We start from the raw sequence: 20,144 nt of genomic DNA on the forward strand, positions 1-20,144 counted from the left end.
AATAAAAAATTATAATAAAATTTAAAAAAAATTATTTATATTTACTTTTAAAATTAAAAAAATAACACACATGCGTCCTCATTGAATCAAACTAAAAAAAAATAGTTTTTTCTTATTTTATTTCTTATGCAAAGAAGAATTTTACTTTTTTTAAATGTAAATTTTTACATTAAAGTTAGTTAAGAATAAAAAAATCACAAAATATCTACAAATAACCTGATTTGATCACAACTAACTGACCCTAATAATGTTTTATTAATCACATTAATTACTTTATTTATACATTTTAAGCAATAATTTTCCCTAAATTTTCCATAAACATAGCGATTGTGATCATTAGTCCGGTGGTTCAAATAGTCAGGAAAGTTAATCGCATGTGGAGGAAAATAAAACTAATAATTTTGTTTTTCTCAATTCATTATTCAAATAGAAATGCTTAAATGTATTCTGGTTCTAATTCTATCCCTTGTAAAAATGGTGTATATATTTTTCTTGTCTTCAAATTTGAAGATACCTTTTTTGTTCTTCCAAAATAAATATTAGTTTAAGTTCCGAAAAAAAAAATCTAAAATCTAAAAATCACTACATTTTGTCTATATAAATTTTGGAAAAAAAAAAGATTAATGGCAAGATTAAATAGGTTTTTACATTATAATATATTTAGTTTTATCCTTTCAGTTCTTACAAAAGAACTAAATTAAAGGTAGACTCTCACTTCTTACATTACAATATTTTTATTTTAGAATAATAGTTTTGAAAGCTAAAATGGAAAAAGGTAATTTATTATATTGTAAAGTAAATTGATTATCCCAGGTGACCAACATCAATACATAATTTATCCTTATTAATTACACGTGGTGCTCGTATTTGGCATCCCTTTAATTTGTTTCGAAAATCTACAAAGCAGTAGAGAGCACAAATGAACAATAAACAGAGAAAAATCTGAGGTAAAAGACAACTGATGAGTACATGTAAGCTGAAAGAAAGAACGAATTTCCAATGGATAAATTTTCTCAAATTTGACAGGAGAAAAAAAAATCCTAAAATATATATGTATATATACATTGTATAACATATTTCCTCTTTTCACAGCTCTAATTGATTGAATTTCTTGATCTAGCAAAATCTGGAACAGATACAAAAAACATGCATTATGGACATGCCACTGAAGAAGAAAAACACAAACCATTATAAGAAAAGCAATGAACATTTACCTCAAATCTGAGGCCAAGTCTGCGCTCATTAACTGCCATCAATCTTGAAGAAGTACACATTGCCATTAAACATGAGTTACTAGCAAGCATCCCCATTCACGTGTATCAAAGATTTGAAGTGGAGTAGTCAATAATGATTAATGACTGCATATCTATTTGAATGGTACATGTGCTGAGGCAGCAGCTGCCTCCATTACTAAGGATATAGGTTGGCGAGCTTGAAGGCAAGCTCCTACATCAAATGGAAGCAACCTAGAACCATCAAAAATAAGATTAACACCAGGAAGGATTGCTTCTTTACTATCATTTGCTTCTGGTTCAGGTTTTGTCTTATTGGCTTCAGGGGTTTCTTTAACTGGTTTCGTGGCAGCTTCATGAGGAAGAGTTAATGCGTAAGATCTGCATGCACCATGCAAGAGCACACACTTTCTGAGACTTTAGATGATTAGAAAATCCAAGTTACGAAAAGCATTTTTTCTGTCTTGTGTTTGACAAGGCAAATAGAGTTTTATCTAATGAAAACATATATAACTTTAAGCATCGGATTAATAGGAATTCAGCAACAAACCTAAGAACATTGCCATCACAGCACAACACTTCATTTTGGCTGCTTTGTTGGTTAGCAAGTTTTAACCTCTGACGCACGCTCAATACCACCCCTGAAGCGGGAGAAATATCAATAAGTGGATTCCATGTTGCCCTAGCTTGGTCCATAGGTTGTCCTGTAACTTGCTCTTTCTGGTAAAGAAGCTTTGCAGTTGGACCTGTTGGTTTGTACTCAGCACAAATGTCATGTAACTTTTTCCTTAAGATTTGCATTGCATCATGGTGTTCGCCAAATGAGCCAGATTGAAGTATCTTAGACGAAACTATCCTTCTACATATACTATTGCACAACGTTGGACTAAATAGGGGTATCCCGAATTCCACACTCAATGGCACCCATTCATATTTCTCTATGGAAGAGAAGTGGTCTGATTTAGTTCCGTTAAATAGTTTCAATAGCCGAACATAACCAACTGTCCACAGTTCCATTTTGTTTGCCAAATTATTCAACAGCGAATTCAGCTTAAAATTTTCCTCTTCATCATCTAGTCCTAACTCTTTTCCTACAGAGGCAATTGATCCATCGGCGTTTCTTAAAGGCAAAGGAACATCCAAAGTAATAAGTTTTCCAGATTGATTAAGATCAAATCTACTGAGCGGCAGCACAAGCACAGCTGAATGTTTAAGAAGTGAATTTAAGCAATGCAAAAGTATACTTCCCTTCACCATGTTTCCTTCGAGCTTCCTTCCTAAATCTCCTATAGTGGAACCATCCCAAGACCATATAAGGGCTTTCTCACAACCAGTCAATGGAGCAGGAAGCAAGCGCATACATTGGCCTTTCATCAAAACAACTGATAGAGGCCCACTACCTGCAGTTGAATATAATACCAATTTCATCCATGGACTCATGGAAGAATATGCAGGAGGACCAAAATGAACAGGTCCTGTAGGTTTAGGAAGAATTGATGAAGGGGGGAGAGGCACTAAGGACACAAGTATACCATAGTCACGAAGAAACAAACGATCAAGAGTAGTTGGTGTAAGAGAAGCCAAACTTTCAGAACGGAGAAGGTCCACACGATATATCTTTCTCCTTTTCAGTATTTCTATCTTGACATCTGAACCTTCAAACACTGCTGGTTTCTCATTCTCACGGAAATTTGTGTGTGACTTGTCAGCTTCAAACATTGGTAGTTTCTCATTCTCACGGAAACTTGTGTGTGACTTGTCAGCTTCCTGAATGTGAGGATCACTTCCTTCCTCCAAAGTAGCGGAATGAGTTTCATCATCCATCCCACTACTAGTAATGTGAGGATCACTTCCTTCCTCCGAAGTACTGGAATGAGTTTCATCATCCATCCCACTACTAGTACTAGGAACACCTTTGTCAGCTTCCTGAATGTGAGGATCACTTCCTTCCTCCAAAGTACTGGAATGAGTTTCATCATCCATCCCACTACTAGTAATGTGAGGATCACTTCCTTCCTCCGAAGTACTGGAATGAGTTTCATCATCCATCCCACTACTAGTACTAGGAACACCTTTGTCAGCTTCCTGAATGTGAGGATCACTTCCTTCCTCCAAAGTACTGGAATGAGTTTCATCATCCATCCCACTACTACTAGGAACACCTTCACTATACACTGAAGCCTCCACGAATTTCTCTGAAACAGAATTTATTAACTCCTCAGTACTAATCACAGTTTGTAAAACACCAGACTCTTCTGATTTTTCATCCAAAATTTCAGCTATCACAGAACTTGGCCCATCATTGGTTGATGTAATCATGTTCAGGTTATCAGAACCTCCCTCTTCTTCATCAGTAGCTATTCCACCTGATTGAAGACATTCTAAGACACAACGCAGACTAAATAAATGATTTGCAAACTCCTGTAATTCTCCCTCATATCTTGCACCTTCCAGGGTACTAAGATCCTTGCAAAGATCAGTAATGCTCGTATGACCCAATTTTCCCGCTTCATAAAGTGTAACAGCATGAGATTTCAGGCCTGCAAGTTTGGCGACAAACAAGAAGATAAACCAACTCAGACGCCATAATGAGTAGCAGAATTCATTTCATCCAAATTGCCTTCAAGAATAATATAATTTATATTTTGACAAAACAGTTAAACTCTTCACTAAGTCCCTGTGACTGTCTTATTTTAAGTTTTCCTCTGAATAACTTATCTCAAGTAAAAATGGTATATGCAACCCCTCCAAAAAATAGATACAATTAATACTTGCAACCAATCATATTTAAGTATATTAGAGAATTATACCAATAATTTTGAATGAAATTGTTCAATTCCATATTTACTTGAGATAAGTTAGACAACCCTTTAAAATTCTAGTCCCTACGAGAAAATTAAGTTTTGATCCTTACATATTCGTAAGAGTAAAGTTTTGGTAACTGTGGCGAGCACTAATACTAGGTTTTTTATGGTATAAATCCGATACATAAACTGTCGTATCTACAAAAAGTATATGAGGATTAAAACCTATAATTTTGTGGTATAGAAACTAAGACTTAAAATGGGCACAGCAAAAAGGATACAATGAATAATTTAACCCAAAAAATAATTCTGAAAATTATATCAAATAGTTAAACTTCAAGCTTCACGAATCAAGGAGTGATGGGTATATATAAACCTGGTGAAACAGATCCCATCATAAGGTAGGATGTAATATTAGCATCAACTATGAAAGCAACACGAGTGTAGGAAGAACGAGATGCATGGTTCCCTGAAGCTGAGGTATCAGCTTGTTGAATGGAGTCATTCTCTAAAGGCGTATTATCATGATTTTGACCAGCAACAGAACCATCTTCGTCGCTAACTGTACTCATAGGAGATGCAAGTATGGTTGAATCTCCAATAATAGATCCTGGATCAATCACTTTTGTTGCCCATCCCAATCTACACACAAAAGCAGCAGCAGCCTGCAGCTGTGATAAGTCAGCCTGTAGGGTTGTTGCCAAGTCACTAACTGTCACATTTTCATTTGAAACTACAAAAACTGCATACAACAACCTGAAAGAAAAAATATCTCTAACATTAGAGTCCAACTATATTGAAATAAATAAGCTCTTTGAACAAAATTGATGGAAACACAGAATGAAACAACTACTTTACTCTTCAATAGGATCTTCATAAGTTTGCTCCCTGTTGGAAACAAATCCTTCAAGCTTTGAAACTGAACATAAACATAAATATTAGTGACAGATTTATAAGATACAGCCTTTGAAAATAACGTATTACATATCGTCACAGAACAAAATCTTGACCGTACAAAAGATTTGTTTTGGTTTAAATTAAAGTATGAAAGTTCCTTTTAAAATTTAATCACCCTTAGATTTATAACTACACCTGCGTAGTTATATATTACCGACAGCAGGGATAAATTTCTATTATAATATATATCCACTACTTTTTATCCATTTGTATCAATTGAAATTTAATTAGATGTAGCTCATTTAATTTTGTTTTTCCTTTATAGATATCTTCATTTAATCAATCCTGAGGAATATAAGACTCCATTCATCATTCACTTAAAGAACAAGAATAACTTTTTACAGTTTTTTTACAATGTCTATTATATATCATGAAAAATATTAAAATAATGTTTTTGTTTTGGAAGTTTCATGAAAGCAATAATTATCTTAAAATTTCTTAAATATTTTTAATTAAAATAGTTTCCTAGAAAAAATAAAACAGAAAAAGTCGGGCCTTAGCATGACAAATTTTGAGGGCTCAAGTTTCATTGCCTGGTATGTTTGTGAAGATAGAGAGGAAAGGATAAATTACACAGGTTTTAACTAATATAGGCTAAAATCCTTCACAGGTAACTTTCTTTTTTCAGTATTAATATCCGAGGCAAGAGAATTTATTACATATCCGCGTGTGTGAAAACATTTGTTGAAAGAAATCGGTTTCTTAAATAGTTTTTGTAGTATGAGAAACTTCTTACTGAGAAATACTACGGGTTCGGGTTTTTCCTTTCTCGTTCAGGTAAATGAAAGGCATTATTTATTTGTTCTTCTTGCATGGTACAGCGGCAATACAGACCAAATGCATGGAATTGTAAACAGAATTGGTGTCTTCTCCTTGTCATGTTTAAAGGCAGGACAACTCCAACCATTTTTGAGTATTAAGTTTGATAAAGATACGAGCACTATGTTACTTCAGTCATAACATGTAACATCACATAATTAATAACCACAATGTCAACAATTGAAGAAAACTATTATTTAATTAAATGTTATTAGTTACAAAACTAGTCAGTAATCCTAGACTTGGTTAGAAATTCTGTGTTGAGACACATCAAGTCGTCATATACTCAGCTCACTGCTGCTCAATTTCATGTTGTGTTAGGTTTATGTGGCTTAATTCAATCTCTAAGGGGTTTTTATTCGGTTCAAACACTAAATACAATCCATCTTTTACATAATTTCTTTACAAGCTAATGATAACCACTTTCTGCTACGAATCTTCTTTTTCAATTTGAAATATTGGAGGCTAAGGATCAAACTTGACCATATTGGGGTATTTTATTTAGAACTTTTCTTCAAATTGATATTTATATGAAATAAAACGTGTTAACAATTGAGGTTCAATTTCACTGGATATATTTCATCATTCAGGATGTGTGTGAAAGTGAAAAAGGAGAAAGGAAGAAATAAATCAAGAAACTGTGAAAGTTAAGAACAGGAAAGGAGAATTTGTGAAAAAAATTTATCCCGATTCATTCCTTTTAGGAAACTGCCAAAAAGAGAAAGTGTTGATCATGTTATTCTTGTAAATGTAACTATGAAAAAACCAGGTTCATCATGTTGAATTTAAAAAATCAAACTAGGCCTTCAATACGTTTGGTTTAGTTTAATCAAGCCGCCATAAACAAATCTGTTAACTTTTTGAATTTTGTGATCACTTGCCTAAATCTAGACCGAAGTCACCAAACGGAGCTGATGAACTACCTTTGTCCAGATTATGAAGCTCAAAAAATAAACTCAGTCCTTGGAAAGGACAGCGACAAAGGTAAGATATTAGAAAATATTAGGAAAAAATAGCCATAGAACAAACCTTTAAACCGGTCGTGTGGATAAACAGGAACATCAAAATATACCAGTCCCCGTCTGCATAGACCCCTTATAACGTGAGAATCAAACGTGACAAATGAATTTGCATCATCCAAACAGACTTTGTCTATTGCGGCCATTTCCTCCTTCGAGAGTTTCTATAAAGTAGAAGAAAAGTAGAGAATAAATCGACAAAAGGAATTAAGCCAAAAAAGTTATGAGGAATACTAGGCTACAAACAATATATAAAATTCTTTATTACTGGGTAAAATTTCATATTAACCCTACTAAAACATGGGTTCAATCTTTATCAGTACAACATGAGATTTCGCTTTGAAGAGCGTAAAGGTGTATTATTATAGTATTCCATGTTATTCTTATTACCAATTAGCCACATAATAAGTGAAGCTCCACTGTTTTATAAGGGTGAAGGACATACCCCACCTTAAATTCCTCCAAGGTAAGGTTCACAAGGCAAACTCCCCACCACGGTTCAATTGGAAACTCCACAGGTTGAGTAGGCAAAAGTTCTTTTACTATCGACTTGTTCAGTTTCCACATTATTTTCTGGATATTCCAAAAGAGCAATTTCTTGGTGAGACATGACTCATACAAATTTGCAAGCCTACCTTTGATCATAAAGGCATAACCAACACTAACTTAGGCTATACTGAAAATTCAAATCATTATCCAAACAATAGCAGTAAAACCAGTGAACTCACAAATTTAAATATGCAAAGAACAAAACAAAGATAATACAAATTGATACGATGGTTCATCATGCTTGCTGCAAGTCTGGTCAAAGTTGTATATGTGCAGACAAGAAAGAAACCACCTTTCTCCTTCTTTCTCCAAATTCTACTTCTCTTTCTACTGCTTCTCTAATTATCCTGGTTTTATATTCCACAAAAGGTTTAGAAAAGAATCATAGACTATATTTCCTAAGCAATGTTACAAATATTAATAATGCATGCCTGTGTATGACTTGCCAGAATCTAAAACCTAAATGATGACACGGCCACATAAAAAAAGTCATATATTTGTCCTGTGATTTAATTTTAATTCTTTATAATTTTGTCTTATGTCTAGGAATCACTTCTCTCTAATAAAATATTTTTATTTATATGTTCCTTTGTATAAATGAGTTATGATATACTCCAATCTAAAACCATTTGACAATTGTAATTTTTAAATTGAAAAATATACTCTGGTATTCTTTCTTTGTTGACGACCTATTGTCATATATTTCTTTTATTAAAATGATTCAAGTGGTGTCCTGATTATTAAGTTATAATTTCCCCTTATACATAGAGAGAGAATAGAAGATAATATATGCAGCAGGATTGCTGTAGGTAATTAGACAAGCACAAATACGTATACAGTAACTTACATGTAATCCAAAGTATTGAAGATACATTTAAGTGTAACGTACATGCAAATCTATGCAGTACCTTAGACCTGCACTTGTTCATTATATCAATAAATTCATTTCTCCCGATTCCTGTAAGTCTTAAAGCATCTGCAGCACTAAAATTCGGGATGCGGTCATAAGGTTGCTCTGCAAATAATTGAAACAAGCAGTAAACTTCTAAAGGCCAGCTTCCACCAAACAAACCTTTACTAGTCTAGAAGTTAATCTACCTTCAGAGTTCAGACTATCAAGCAAAAGGTAATGCAAGTATAATATGGAACTTCTGAACATGATTTAATTATGCCTTTATTATATAGAAAAATATGTCAAAGAAGTTTAATCGCTCTCTCTACTCTCCTCTTTTGAAAATTGAATTGGATTAATGGCAGGCAAAGAAACCATTAAAAATCCGGCTAACAATAGATAGTAAAAAAACTTAATACAAAGTCATTTTTTCTTTAAAAAATGAAAAAAATGAACCTAAGATTATTGTTATTTCTAATGGACATTGTTATATTTGTGTCAAACTTTGACCTGAATAGTATAATACATTTATTTGAACTTTTTTATGTTTTTTTAGTGTTAAAACATATAAACTGGTGCTTTATTTCTAGTTTTTTGATGTTATAAAATTATGATATCATGTTTCTTAAATATTAATTATTTGTTGTTTCTATTATAATTATTACATTAATAATATCAATTTGGCTATGGTTTAGCAACTATAAAGCCTTGAATTTGGTGCCTTGATCACATACTGTTTTAATTTTAAAAATACTTTTATTAACTTCCCTTATTTTAACTTTTAAATCCAAGCTCCTTTATGCATATCTTCATTATAATACGAAACATTTTCCACTTCCAAGATGTACTTTTTTGCTTACACTACCCAAGCTAAATATACATACCTCCCTCAATTTTAGACATTTTTCTATGTTTTTTCTCTATCCATTCGTATTTTCTTACGATTTACTTGGAATTAAAAATAACTGCACAATACATAAAATATTTGATAGTGTCAATGAAATAAAAGACTAGTGCAAATGCAAATGCCACAAAATTATCTACTCCTTATTGGTCAGCACAGTTTTTTTCTCTCTAGAATATAATAACAAGAAAAGAAAAAGGCCTAATTTTGTGCTATGTATAGCAAGAGTTAGTTAAACACAATATTCATGAAATTAATTTAGTTGGAATTGGAAGGAAAAATTACCATTTTTCATCACTTCAAAAAGCATATCAATGTAATATCTGAAAGGTGTTACTCTCATTACACGGCATACATAGTCCGCCAGATGATATGGAAATAGCTGCAAGGGAGAATATGAATATTAAATGCAGACGACCTAAGACAGAAAATAAAACATAACAATGGCCCCCAATATCTAGGAATAGTTAGTCATTAGTTCTTAAATATTGAGGAAGAGGATGAACAATTCTTTCATAAAACCATAATGTAATAGTATGATTAAATTATTATTAAAACCTTATCCTAAAATTGAGGACATTATGTTTTATTTTTAGTCACAACGTCAGAATTCGGTTTTGAAAATTTTCTCTACAAAAATTCTTTAATATGATCCGTGTGGATTTGGACATATGTATATAAAGTTTTGTAAAAGTGCATTTGATATACAATTTCAAATTTCAATTGGAGAAATCAAACAGAGTAACAGACATTCTGTACAACACATACAGCTAGATTCTTCTGCAAGTAGCGCATCATATCTTCATAATATTCATGTTCTTTACAAAGTTTACGAGAAAAAGAATCTTCCCATTTAAGTCTCTTCTTTATGCAGTATTCGATTATCCTGCATAAAATTTACATGGTCAATAATAGAGAAAGCAGAATTATAATCATGTATTTACTGGAAAAAGTTATTCAAGAAACGAAGACATGAACCCTGAAATGAATGGAAAGCATCACATTTTGACTTATGACCTGATTTTAAAATAGAAAATAAAAAACTTATAAATGATGATTGCTGTCTGATACGGCCAACTCATTCTTACAATTAGGCCCAAAAGGAATATTAGAAGCATCCTTTATCTTTTCTCAATAATAGGAAGTATGAGTTAGGTAGGTTTTAATAGGAAATTGTTAAGAATCTGGTAATGTTTAATACTCAAGGATAACAAGGTGTGCATTACGCTATTATAAATAAGTATTCGTAGTATTTGATAATTAAGTCTATTTTTTTATTTCTCCCTTTTGGTACTTGAGGTAGCTCTGATCTCAAATCAGATTCCAATATCATAAGACTCTCATTCCGAGTGATAAATATTAGTTTCCTTCCTAGTTAAAGTCATTACGGCCTTTGAAAATCGAAAGCTTTCCTAATTCCTTTGAAAATTTACTCCCCTTCAAAAGTTAAAACATATGTTTCTTACCACCAAAAATGAAAAGGTCCTTTTTCAAGCAATGACCATACATACACAAGAAATTCTTCACAATTGACCTGTCCAAGTACTACAGTTTCAGTGATAAAACTTAAGAACTAGTGTTCAATCCCACCTCTTCACACACAAACCTACTGGATGAAAAAAATCATGATATCTTAAAACTTACGAATTTGGTTTGATTTTGTTTACAGAAAACAAAATAAAACTTATTTGAAAAGGTCTTATAATTATAGGAATTATACAAAAGTGCAGAAAAACTCGCCAATCCCTTTGAACCCTTTATAAAAAAACAGCCACAAAAAAGGACATGAGCCGAGCAAAAAAAGCTGAGATGCCAAGTTTCCAACTGCAATGCTATCTTAAAGTTACGGGGGCTCTCCACCTTTGACTCAATAGTTTTCAATTATTCAGTAAAACATAGGCAGGCAATGTACAGCAGTAGTGTTAAATAGTAAATTTAGCCAAATAAGTTAATCAAGTTTTTATTCAAGAAATTCTTAACTAGGACATGAGAGATTGTATCATTATGTCGACCTGAAACTTACTGAAATAAACCAAAAAAATACTTACAAAAGCCATAATCTATTAAACTATTTCAATCAGTCGAAATAAACTCTACTAAAGCTCTTTCAAGCATCTCCTCAAACCCTTTATCAACGGAGATAACTAACTACGGTAGCTACTAACTTCTGAGTACTAACTATAATATTAAACAATGAATCATGATAATATAAAAAATAGCTGTTAAAGTAAATACATAAATTTCATTGAACCTTTTGTGCCATTCTTCTTTTGATGACACAACTGGTTGAAGTCGCCTGGGAAGATTCTCCCATGCGCATTCTTCCTTCACCGCTTTTTCCAACAAACGTTCCTCGGCAGTCTGCGCACGTTGCATTTTCCACTACGCATTAAACACCACCATTCCTGAAAAAAAAAAAAAAAGGTAAAACAATTATTCATGATTCATCCATGTCGGAATCTTGCGCTCCAAGTCACGTTTGGCCAATAATTCAACATCCGCAAAATCAAAAACAGGTTATAGAAAACAATAGCGTTCAATTAAGAATCGAATCAAATGAAGCGTCAAAATTAGGGAGATCCAATGGAGATTTACAATGAGCACGTAATTAATGTTGAGGAATTAAGCGATGCAGTACTGGTAAATAGTGAGAGCGAAAATGTGAGAACGTATGTCGATGAAAGGTGAAAAACCTGATGTATGGCGAGGGTGTTGGATTGGGGTTCATTGTTTGGGAATTGGAATCTGCAAACTCTTTCTTCTTCTTCTCGAGATCGATCTCAGGAGCCAGATTCCTAAAAGCTCCTAGTTGCACAGGATTGGGGCATCGTGGTAATAAAACCAAATAAAAGTTAAACAAAAATTATTAAAAAGAGGAAGATGGATCAACACTTTTATGAAGTTTATGTAACTTAATTTAATTGACTTTTGACAATGCATATTTTTGTTTACATTCTCTAAAAAAATTATTACCACTAACAAAATATATATGAATCTATATTTATATTTTTATTATATTAAAAGATATTTTAATTTTATTATTTTTATAGCACTATTGTTTTTATAAGCAATTAATTAAAAGGTGGAAAATTAATATAATTATATAATTGAAAAATAGTACCTATTATCTATCTATTATATCAATAAAGAGGAAATTAGACATATATTATAAAATAAAATTAAAGTACCTTAAACATGAACTACATAAGAAATTAAGACAAGAAAATAAATGATGAGCTATATTTTGTAGAAATCTAACTCTTAACACCAAAATGATGTAAAACAGAAAAAAAGGAATTATCGTATACAAATTTTTACTGACATCCCATTTTAAAAAGACATTACTACTAAATAAAACGTCACAAGATCATAATAACGAGAAGCACTCAGAGAAATATAAAATGTAGGAAAGATAACTATTACAGTCATCCGGAATTACTTAAAAGGAAACTTAGACATACCACATAGTCCTAAGCAAAAGGAAATTTAAAAGGGTGCAACAGTTTTGCAAAAAGGTTGCCACTAAGGCAACTAATACAAAAGGCCTCATGGCCATGAAACTACTCCTAAGACATCCAGACAAGGAAATCTAAGCCGCACCGCTGCGTCCCCCGGATCCATCTCGAACCTCCCTCTCATCTGCTCCCACCAGAAGGTGATCATCGCAAAAGAGAAAACATAACAGAAACAACACAAAATGCAAGGGTAAGCTAGTGCAATATAAGACTTATCATGGTATAAAGGAATAAGTGCATAAACATTCCCAGACATACAACACAGAGGCACATAATTCATGTTATGACAAGCAAGCAAAACACTATGACTCGATTATCCGGATACATATATTAAGATCGGATTCACTGGACGCTTGCACTTGTGGTGGCCTCTACTGCTCTGCAGAGCCATTGCCAATGGGTTTCACCCTACCACGCACAAGGTTAGCCTTTAAACGTTTAGGGTCATTATCCTGCCATAGACTAGGGCCTCCCGCTACTCTCACCACTTGGGTCAGTTTGCTCTACTTGAAACTCACTGACCCTTTAGAGTTTCGGGATGCAGTCCTTACTTGAATCCTTATCTTAATATATACACTACACGCCACCATGAAGTCTCCCCACGAGACTCATGGGATTACGCCTATCACATACAAAAATGTCGCGTTACTCATGCTACAACCACCACTTTCATCTCATACATTCAATTCTCATTCCACATTTTCACCATCCAACAGTTCCAAGCCATACATTGATCCAAACATTCAAACATATTCGCGCATATCATATTTAGAAAGAATAATTTAAACGGTACATGCAACAAATCATTCAAACAGCCAAGGAAACATAGCACACTCTCGCGAACTCGCTCAGGCGAGAAGCTGTCCTCACTGAAATAGCTAATTCTCGCCCAGGCGAGATGCGCGACAGTGGAGGTTTTACGAGATCTCGCTCAGGCGAGGCCTTCTCGCCTGAGCGAGACTAGGCGTCGCTCAGAAACGAAAATGGCCGCCTAGGCGAGTTCTCAAGGCAGAACCTTAAGCAAAAGCCCTGTTATTCTCGCCTAGGCGAGACAAGCTCGCTTGGGCGAGATTAACAGGTCTCACCACTGTCAGCACACATGCAGTAGCGAAAACAGCCCAGATCAACGCCCAAATACACATGCAACTTCATTTCATCCAATAAAAGCATACTAGGCACGCACATAAATATAAAATCGACCTAAACAGCCAAGAATACTTAGGACCGATGAGTCTAGCTTCCCTTACCTGTTCTGGAGAACAACCAAAGCAAAAGATTCGAAACTAAGGGCACCACAGCTCCCGGAGTTAGGAAAGAGCTGGAACCTGCAGATTTGGTATAGAGCGAGGTCAGGAAACTAAAACCCTAACGTGACCAACGCGCACAACTGTGAGAAATAGAGAAGGAATGGGACAGAACCTCCAAGACTCCGCTTACTTGGGAAAAGGAAGGGTTTTGGTAGCTCGGAGACGTGCGGCTGGTGTGCCCTAGCAGAGGGCAAAGGTGTGGAGTTGCTGTTTCTGAAAAATTGAAAACTGAGGAATGAGGAGAATGGAAGGGTTTGTGGCAGGGTAGGGTGTCCTTCAGAAGGGCTACCCTTGGGCCTACGAAGGGCCAGACCCACACCTCTAGGACAGCAAAGGAAAGAAAAAAAAAGGCTTACAGTATACTCTTTTGCGTAATTTTTTTAAATTAAAATAATTATATGTAATAAAAAATGACATATAAAATAACTAAAAACTATTTTTATTTATTTTGACAATTACTTCTCATATTTTACAGTTTAATAATCTATAACATTAATAAATGAATATTTTTAGTATATATCATTATACTCTTTTACACCATTTTAAGTAATTATTTTAAAACTAAAATAACTATTTATAATAAAAAAATACTTATGAAGTAAATAAAAATTATATATTAAAATTATAAATATTATCTATATTTTACTTTTTGTAATTTAATGATATCTTTGCAATAACTATTTTATTATATTGATAGTTTTGCACTTGTTTCTAAAAGATAAATTATTTATTTTATGAATAAAAAATATTTCATTATTAATTTTATTAAATAAGTAACAAATAAGTAATTTATTAAAAAGTAAAAATTATTTAATTAAAAAAAGTTAAATATACGTTTAGTTTCTATATTTTAACTCCAAATGAAAATTTCTTTTTTCGACTTTCGTATATTTTGATATTCAAACCTTAAAGTTAATAAATATAAGTTTTTAATTCAATTAAGTTAAATTATTTTCATGTATTAAAGACTTAATAATTAATACATAAATGATTAAAATAGACAATAAACAATACAAATAATTAATTATTAAATAAACAAATAATAGTTAGAAGATAAATTAGATATTATGTATGCAAATGTTTAATGTGTTCAAATTTAAAAAATAAAACAAATTAAAAGATTTGAAACATGTAAATAAATATTTGAATTTAGTAAAATCATAATTTTTTAGTGTCATAAAAACTCCATAAATATTTAATTTTGTATAATCATGATTTGATGAATAAGTAACGCTTGAGACTTAAAATTTTTTATGAAACTACAGTAAAGATAAATAATAAAATAATAGATTGTAATAAAAAATAATAAATTGAAATAAATAATAATAATAATAATAATAAATAATATAAATAAAAATACATAGTAAATAATAAAAATAAGTTCACTAAAGAATTTTAACATACTAATCCATTAAAGGAATCAATTAGAAAAGTTTACCAATCAAATCTATCATAGGAGGTCATTAGAGTCTACTAGATAAATCCATTAGAAAAGTTAATAAATATACGAATTCAACAGAGTCGTCAAACAGATCAATAGACTAATTCATCAAATGATTCTATCATATATTTAAAACAATTTTAAAATAAAATAAAATAAATTTCATTAAAAATATGTAAATAATAAAATATTACTATTATATTTTATAAAATAAAATACTTACATCAATAAAATAATAATATAAATTTGTTCCTCTAATATTTTTTTAGTTTAATTTGGTACCATATTTAAAAAAATAAAAAAATTTACAATTTGACACGTGTTCTGAACGGATATTAACTCCAACTTAACATAAATGACTAAATCAAATTTTTTTAAACAATTGGAGTACTAAATTAGTTCAATTAAAAATATGAAAACTAAATTAAACTAAACAAAAAAATTAGAATATCAACTTAGTAATTATACTATAAATATATTATAATTTAAAAAATCTCGTGCCATTTACGTTAATAAAGCAAAGATGGTCGAAGATATATATATACATATATATATATATATATATATATATATATATATATACTCTTTAACACGAGGAATCTTTCACTTCGTGTGATAGATTGATAAAAAATTGTGTTTGAATTTCAAATTCATTTATCCGTTGCCATCAGAATATTTAATTAATTGAATGATGTAATCGAGAGTACAAATTATCCTAATAGTATAGTAGCATTCGTGGATTGCATGCAGCACGCGTTATTATGTTATTATTATTTTTATATGACTGTATGTATATATATAATATAATGTAATGCCACATACTATTTCCATAACAATGGCTACTCACTCTTCCACCACTCTATACTTCTCTTTTTGCCTAACACTCGTCACTTTCACGCTTTCTTCGTTTCATGCTCAAGCTCGATTTCATGCTCCACACCCATCTTTCAAATACTGTGGTAATTTCCTGAGCTAACTTTAAGTTCACATCTTTGTTTCATTCTTCAGCATTTAACTTTCATGCATCATCTTAGTTACCAGGTAGTTGAGATCTTCCATCAACAGATTCCACTATGTACATTGTAATGGGTTCAATAACCATTCCTGATTTATTTATTGTTAACGGAAAACAGCACTACCCTGTGAGATCCTTGCTTTCAGATTATTTTATCTTGAAATAACGTAGTGGAATGAAAAAGCTGTTCGTGAGTTTGAAATTCAAAAATTAGTTCCTTTTTCAATCAGAAACGGAATATGTTTGTTGAGCAAAAATGAAATCAATTTTTTTTTTCAACAGGGGTATTTGAACAGCATTTAAGTGTTGCGATAGATTATTTCTTTGTATTTCCGGCTAGCAGGATTAGATTCACACTTCACCTTTTTTTCCTGTCTCTGTGATGTGGATCGGTCCTGTAAGCACCGAATGTTTTAGCAGATTAATGTCTTCTATTAAGGTAACTGTGTGGTTAGTGGTTTTTGGTGCCTCTCTTTTAATTTGAATTTTATGTTATGCAGATACCAATTCAGACTATGCTGTAAAGGTGAGGGGAGTGGAAATATTACCTGACCCTGTGGAAAGAGGAGTTCCATTCACCTTTAAGATCCCAGCTTATACGCGTAAGTGCTGATGCTTCTCCTGATTTTTCCCTCAATTCCTATCATCTTCTGGCTCTGTATTTTCATGCTAATCTTTCAATGCATTATGTTTAAATGCATTATGTGTACAAGCTTAATCTTATTATGGTTATTCTATTAGTATTAACTCTGATTATTAATGAGTGGAGATTGTTCATGTTATTCATGCAGCTGAACCAATTGAAAGCGGGGACTTAATATATGAAATTTCATACGTTGGAGTGGAAGGGCCACCTGCTACATTTCTCCATGATCTCTGTGAGGAAACACCCTGTCCTGTGCCTGCAGGCAACTTTATGCTTGTTCACACCGAATTATTGCCTCCTGTTACCCCACCGGTTAGTCTCCCCCATATATACACACTATGCACAATCTAGATTTTCTGAGTTTTTCTGTACTGTTTCAATATTGATGTGAATAATGGTAGTAAGTAAGTAGTCCTGGTTTGGTTTAGTACAAAAAAAGAAAAGAAATGAATTCAATGGAACTGAAAAATGGCTTATTCGCACCAACTTCAATTGGAAACAGCTTACCTTAACTGTATCTTTGGTTTGGTGCATTGTTCCTCCGTTGGTCCATGGTTCTGTTTAGTTCATTAATACTTTTTGAACAACCATATTTGGTTTAGCACAGAAAACCAAACTAGGAAATGATGATTCGGTGCACTGCTAAAAGTAGTTTTGTTTTGTAACTCTTAATTCAGTTTGGTTTGCTAATACTTTTCCTAATCACAAGTTGTGAAAGTGTCAATGATATGAAGTTGTCTTGATCCAAAGAATTTGATATTCCCCACTCCCCTTGTTCTGGTTTCATCTGTATTAAACCTTTGCAACTATTACATATCTACACAAATCAAGCATGTTCTATGGTTTTTGTTATTGTTTGTTAATCTTGTCAAGGCCATTTGAGCTGAATAACTCCTGAAGCTTAATGTGGTACTAATTAATCCAGATAACTATTAGGTCCTGTATGCTATTTTTCATTCCTCACTCAGATTTTTCTGTTTTGGTCTTCCACAAATTTGTCATTTACAACTTATCATCTTTTCCATAAACTTTTGACATGTTGTGTTCATTGGATACCTTCTATTAAATTTTGGCACTATTTATGCAGGGCACTTATAATGTGCAGCTGACATTTAAGGATCATAAGGAGAAGCTGTTGACTTGCATCATCTTTCCCTTCAAAATCGGTGCTATATCTGCTATCTAAATTATTCAGACCAAACAGTTATTAGATGCAATCTCTACTCTTGTTAATTTTGTTCAGGATGCAGTTTTCATGTGAACTAGTTAAGTACCAGGCTATGAATGATACATAAATAGCCCAAAAAGATGTCACTGACATTTGTAATGGGGTCTTAAATAAATTTGGACATTTAAGGATCCTGATAGCTTGTTACCAATCTAGGAGATGATGGTTTTCATTAATGTCCTTGCATTTAAAGTACACGTATAAGTGGTACCATTTTATGGTATTCACCCATAAGTTTAAGAGCATTTGGGAATTGCCCACCAAAGGGAGTTTAATGCAAAAACACATGAAGAAATATATTTTTTATAAAAGAAGGGAAAATAGTTTTGTTTTAAGCTTATAATAATTTTGGATATTCTCAATTGAATATTTATTAGATTTTTGTTATTTATTGATTATTCAAGAGAGTTTAATACAAAAATTTGTGAAGAAAAATATTTTTTTATAAAAGGGAAAATAGTTTCTTTTTAAGGTAATGCTTGCATCTTATATTATAAAATAAATACTTAATAAAGTTTTAAGCCTATAATAATGTTGGATATTTTTAATTGAATTTTTATTAGATTTTTGTGGTTTATTAATTATTAAAAATATTATATTTTAAATTGACTTTCTGATATTTAACTTTTCTATGAAATGGATTATATGAATGTACTTTGGCCATATCACCTTATTTATTTATTGTTACACGTATAATAATAATTACACGTATAAATTTGATATATTCCATTAAATAACTCAGCTTTTATGACGAAAAAAACCTTCACACAAATATCTATAAAAATCTATTAAATTAAACCAAAATTATAAATATCAAAGCCCCTAAACACAATCAACAAACAATAAAATTATAATTTTTTCTACTCTTTTAGCTATTGGCCGAGACATTTGGATAATAAGAACAATTTTTTTTTTCAAATTTCCGATTTGATCAGTAGAGCTATTTTTTGCAGTTATTGGCCATTTACTGCTAGATTGATTTCACTAAGCACAATTTGAAAATAATCTCTTCTTAACATTTTCTCAAATCCTTTGAGTCATTATTCATTTTGTAAGGAGATATCAATAATTAACATCTTCTAAATAGCAACTACTTCTCAAAATTAAAATCAATTCAATACTGGATAACAAATTACACCAAACTCCAAATTTTTCTAATTTTTCCAAAAACCAATATTTTGTTGGCATTTCACCATAAATGCTAAAATTGAAGACTCAAACATCTCTATCACACCAAGAAATATAATCTAACTTTAAATTTAAAACAATTTAAAATGAATAATCTAATTTCCTGTTCCTAGCTTAGGAAATCATTTTCTGATTTTATTTAATCCTTAAAAAGGAGAGTAAATTTAGAATGTCAAGAATTAGGAATCCAAGCTCAAATTTCTAAAAATCTAACCATATACCATACTTCTAGGTCATAAAGTCAAGGTTCAATTATAAAAAAACTCCTACTTTTAGATATAAACTGAAACTTACATAGATTAAAAGAAGGACAAAACTTATCCAGATATTTTGTTTCAAGATTGATATTAAAATCCTGTTCTTAGTAGCTTCAATCTGAATTTTTTGATAAGGAAATATTTTATTTTCTTAAATATTTATAATTTTTTCACAATGTTTTATTTTCGTTCAACTTTAAACTCCAACCAAAAACTCAATTCTAATTACTCAATTATCTAAACTTATGCTATTTGTATCATTTCTAAAGCCCATTCATGATGCAATATACACACCGTTATTTAGTTTATACTTTACGAACAAAAACAAACGCGTTTATTTATTTATTTATCTTTAATTTTAAAAATAAAAT

At 31.7% G+C, this 20,144-nt stretch overlaps 2 protein-coding genes across 7 annotated transcripts; one reads left to right on the plus strand and one right to left on the minus strand.

Moving 5' to 3' along the window:
• Window positions 1–975: 975 nt before the first annotated feature.
• On the minus strand, window positions 976–14,304 carry LOC114193555 (protein FAM91A1-like). 6 transcript variants are annotated; one of them, XM_028083400.1, is made up of 14 exons: window positions 14,129–14,304; window positions 13,939–14,016; window positions 11,870–11,981; window positions 11,428–11,581; window positions 9,945–10,062; window positions 9,462–9,558; window positions 8,289–8,395; window positions 7,282–7,404; window positions 6,842–6,995; window positions 4,895–4,955; window positions 4,413–4,792; window positions 1,783–3,772; window positions 1,215–1,613; window positions 976–1,126 (listed from the first exon to the last, which is right to left on the minus strand). In XM_028083400.1, the coding sequence occupies exons 4-13, from the start codon at window positions 11,550–11,552 to the stop codon at window positions 1,367–1,369; spliced, it is 3,402 nt and encodes a 1,133-aa protein (XP_027939201.1). In that variant the 5' UTR covers window positions 11,553–11,581; window positions 11,870–11,981; window positions 13,939–14,016; window positions 14,129–14,304; the 3' UTR covers window positions 976–1,126; window positions 1,215–1,366. The 6 variants fall into 6 exon arrangements, 5 of the variants coding, with proteins under 5 accessions (XP_027939201.1, XP_027939200.1, XP_027939199.1 ...); XM_028083399.1 differs by having other exon boundaries at window positions 11,870–11,971; window positions 14,111–14,304; XM_028083398.1 differs by having other exon boundaries at window positions 14,111–14,304.
• Window positions 14,305–16,243: 1,939 nt separating this feature from the next.
• On the plus strand, window positions 16,244–18,504 carry LOC114193712 (putative phosphatidylglycerol/phosphatidylinositol transfer protein DDB_G0282179). Its single transcript, XM_028083613.1, has 4 exons — window positions 16,244–16,398; window positions 16,955–17,056; window positions 17,246–17,412; window positions 18,188–18,504. Exons 1-4 carry the CDS (start codon window positions 16,251–16,253, stop codon window positions 18,284–18,286), a joined length of 516 nt encoding a protein of 171 aa, XP_027939414.1. The 5' UTR covers window positions 16,244–16,250; the 3' UTR covers window positions 18,287–18,504.
• Window positions 18,505–20,144: the final 1,640 nt, after the last annotated feature.

Source organism: Vigna unguiculata, chromosome 8 (genome assembly GCF_004118075.2).
Source record: "Vigna unguiculata cultivar IT97K-499-35 chromosome 8, ASM411807v1, whole genome shotgun sequence".
Taxonomy (NCBI): domain Eukaryota; kingdom Viridiplantae; phylum Streptophyta; class Magnoliopsida; order Fabales; family Fabaceae; genus Vigna; species Vigna unguiculata.

Coding starts and splice junctions, on each gene's coding strand:
- LOC114193555 (XM_028083400.1), bottom strand. CDS start 11,552: ATGCAACGTGCGCAGACTGCCGAGGAACGTTTGTTGGAAAAAGCGGTG. Junction 10,063..11,427: donor AAAGAAGAATGGCACAAAAG/GTTCAATGAAAT, acceptor AATTTTATGCAG/GATAATCGAATACTGCATAA. Junction 1,614..1,782: donor TGTGATGGCAATGTTCTTAG/GTTTGTTGCTGA, acceptor TGGTGCATGCAG/ATCTTACGCATTAACTCTTC.
- LOC114193712 (XM_028083613.1), top strand. CDS start 16,251: ATGCCACATACTATTTCCATAACAATGGCTACTCACTCTTCCACCACT. Junction 16,399..16,954: donor CCCATCTTTCAAATACTGTG/GTAATTTCCTGA, acceptor TATGTTATGCAG/ATACCAATTCAGACTATGCT. Junction 17,057..17,245: donor TAAGATCCCAGCTTATACGC/GTAAGTGCTGAT, acceptor TTATTCATGCAG/CTGAACCAATTGAAAGCGGG.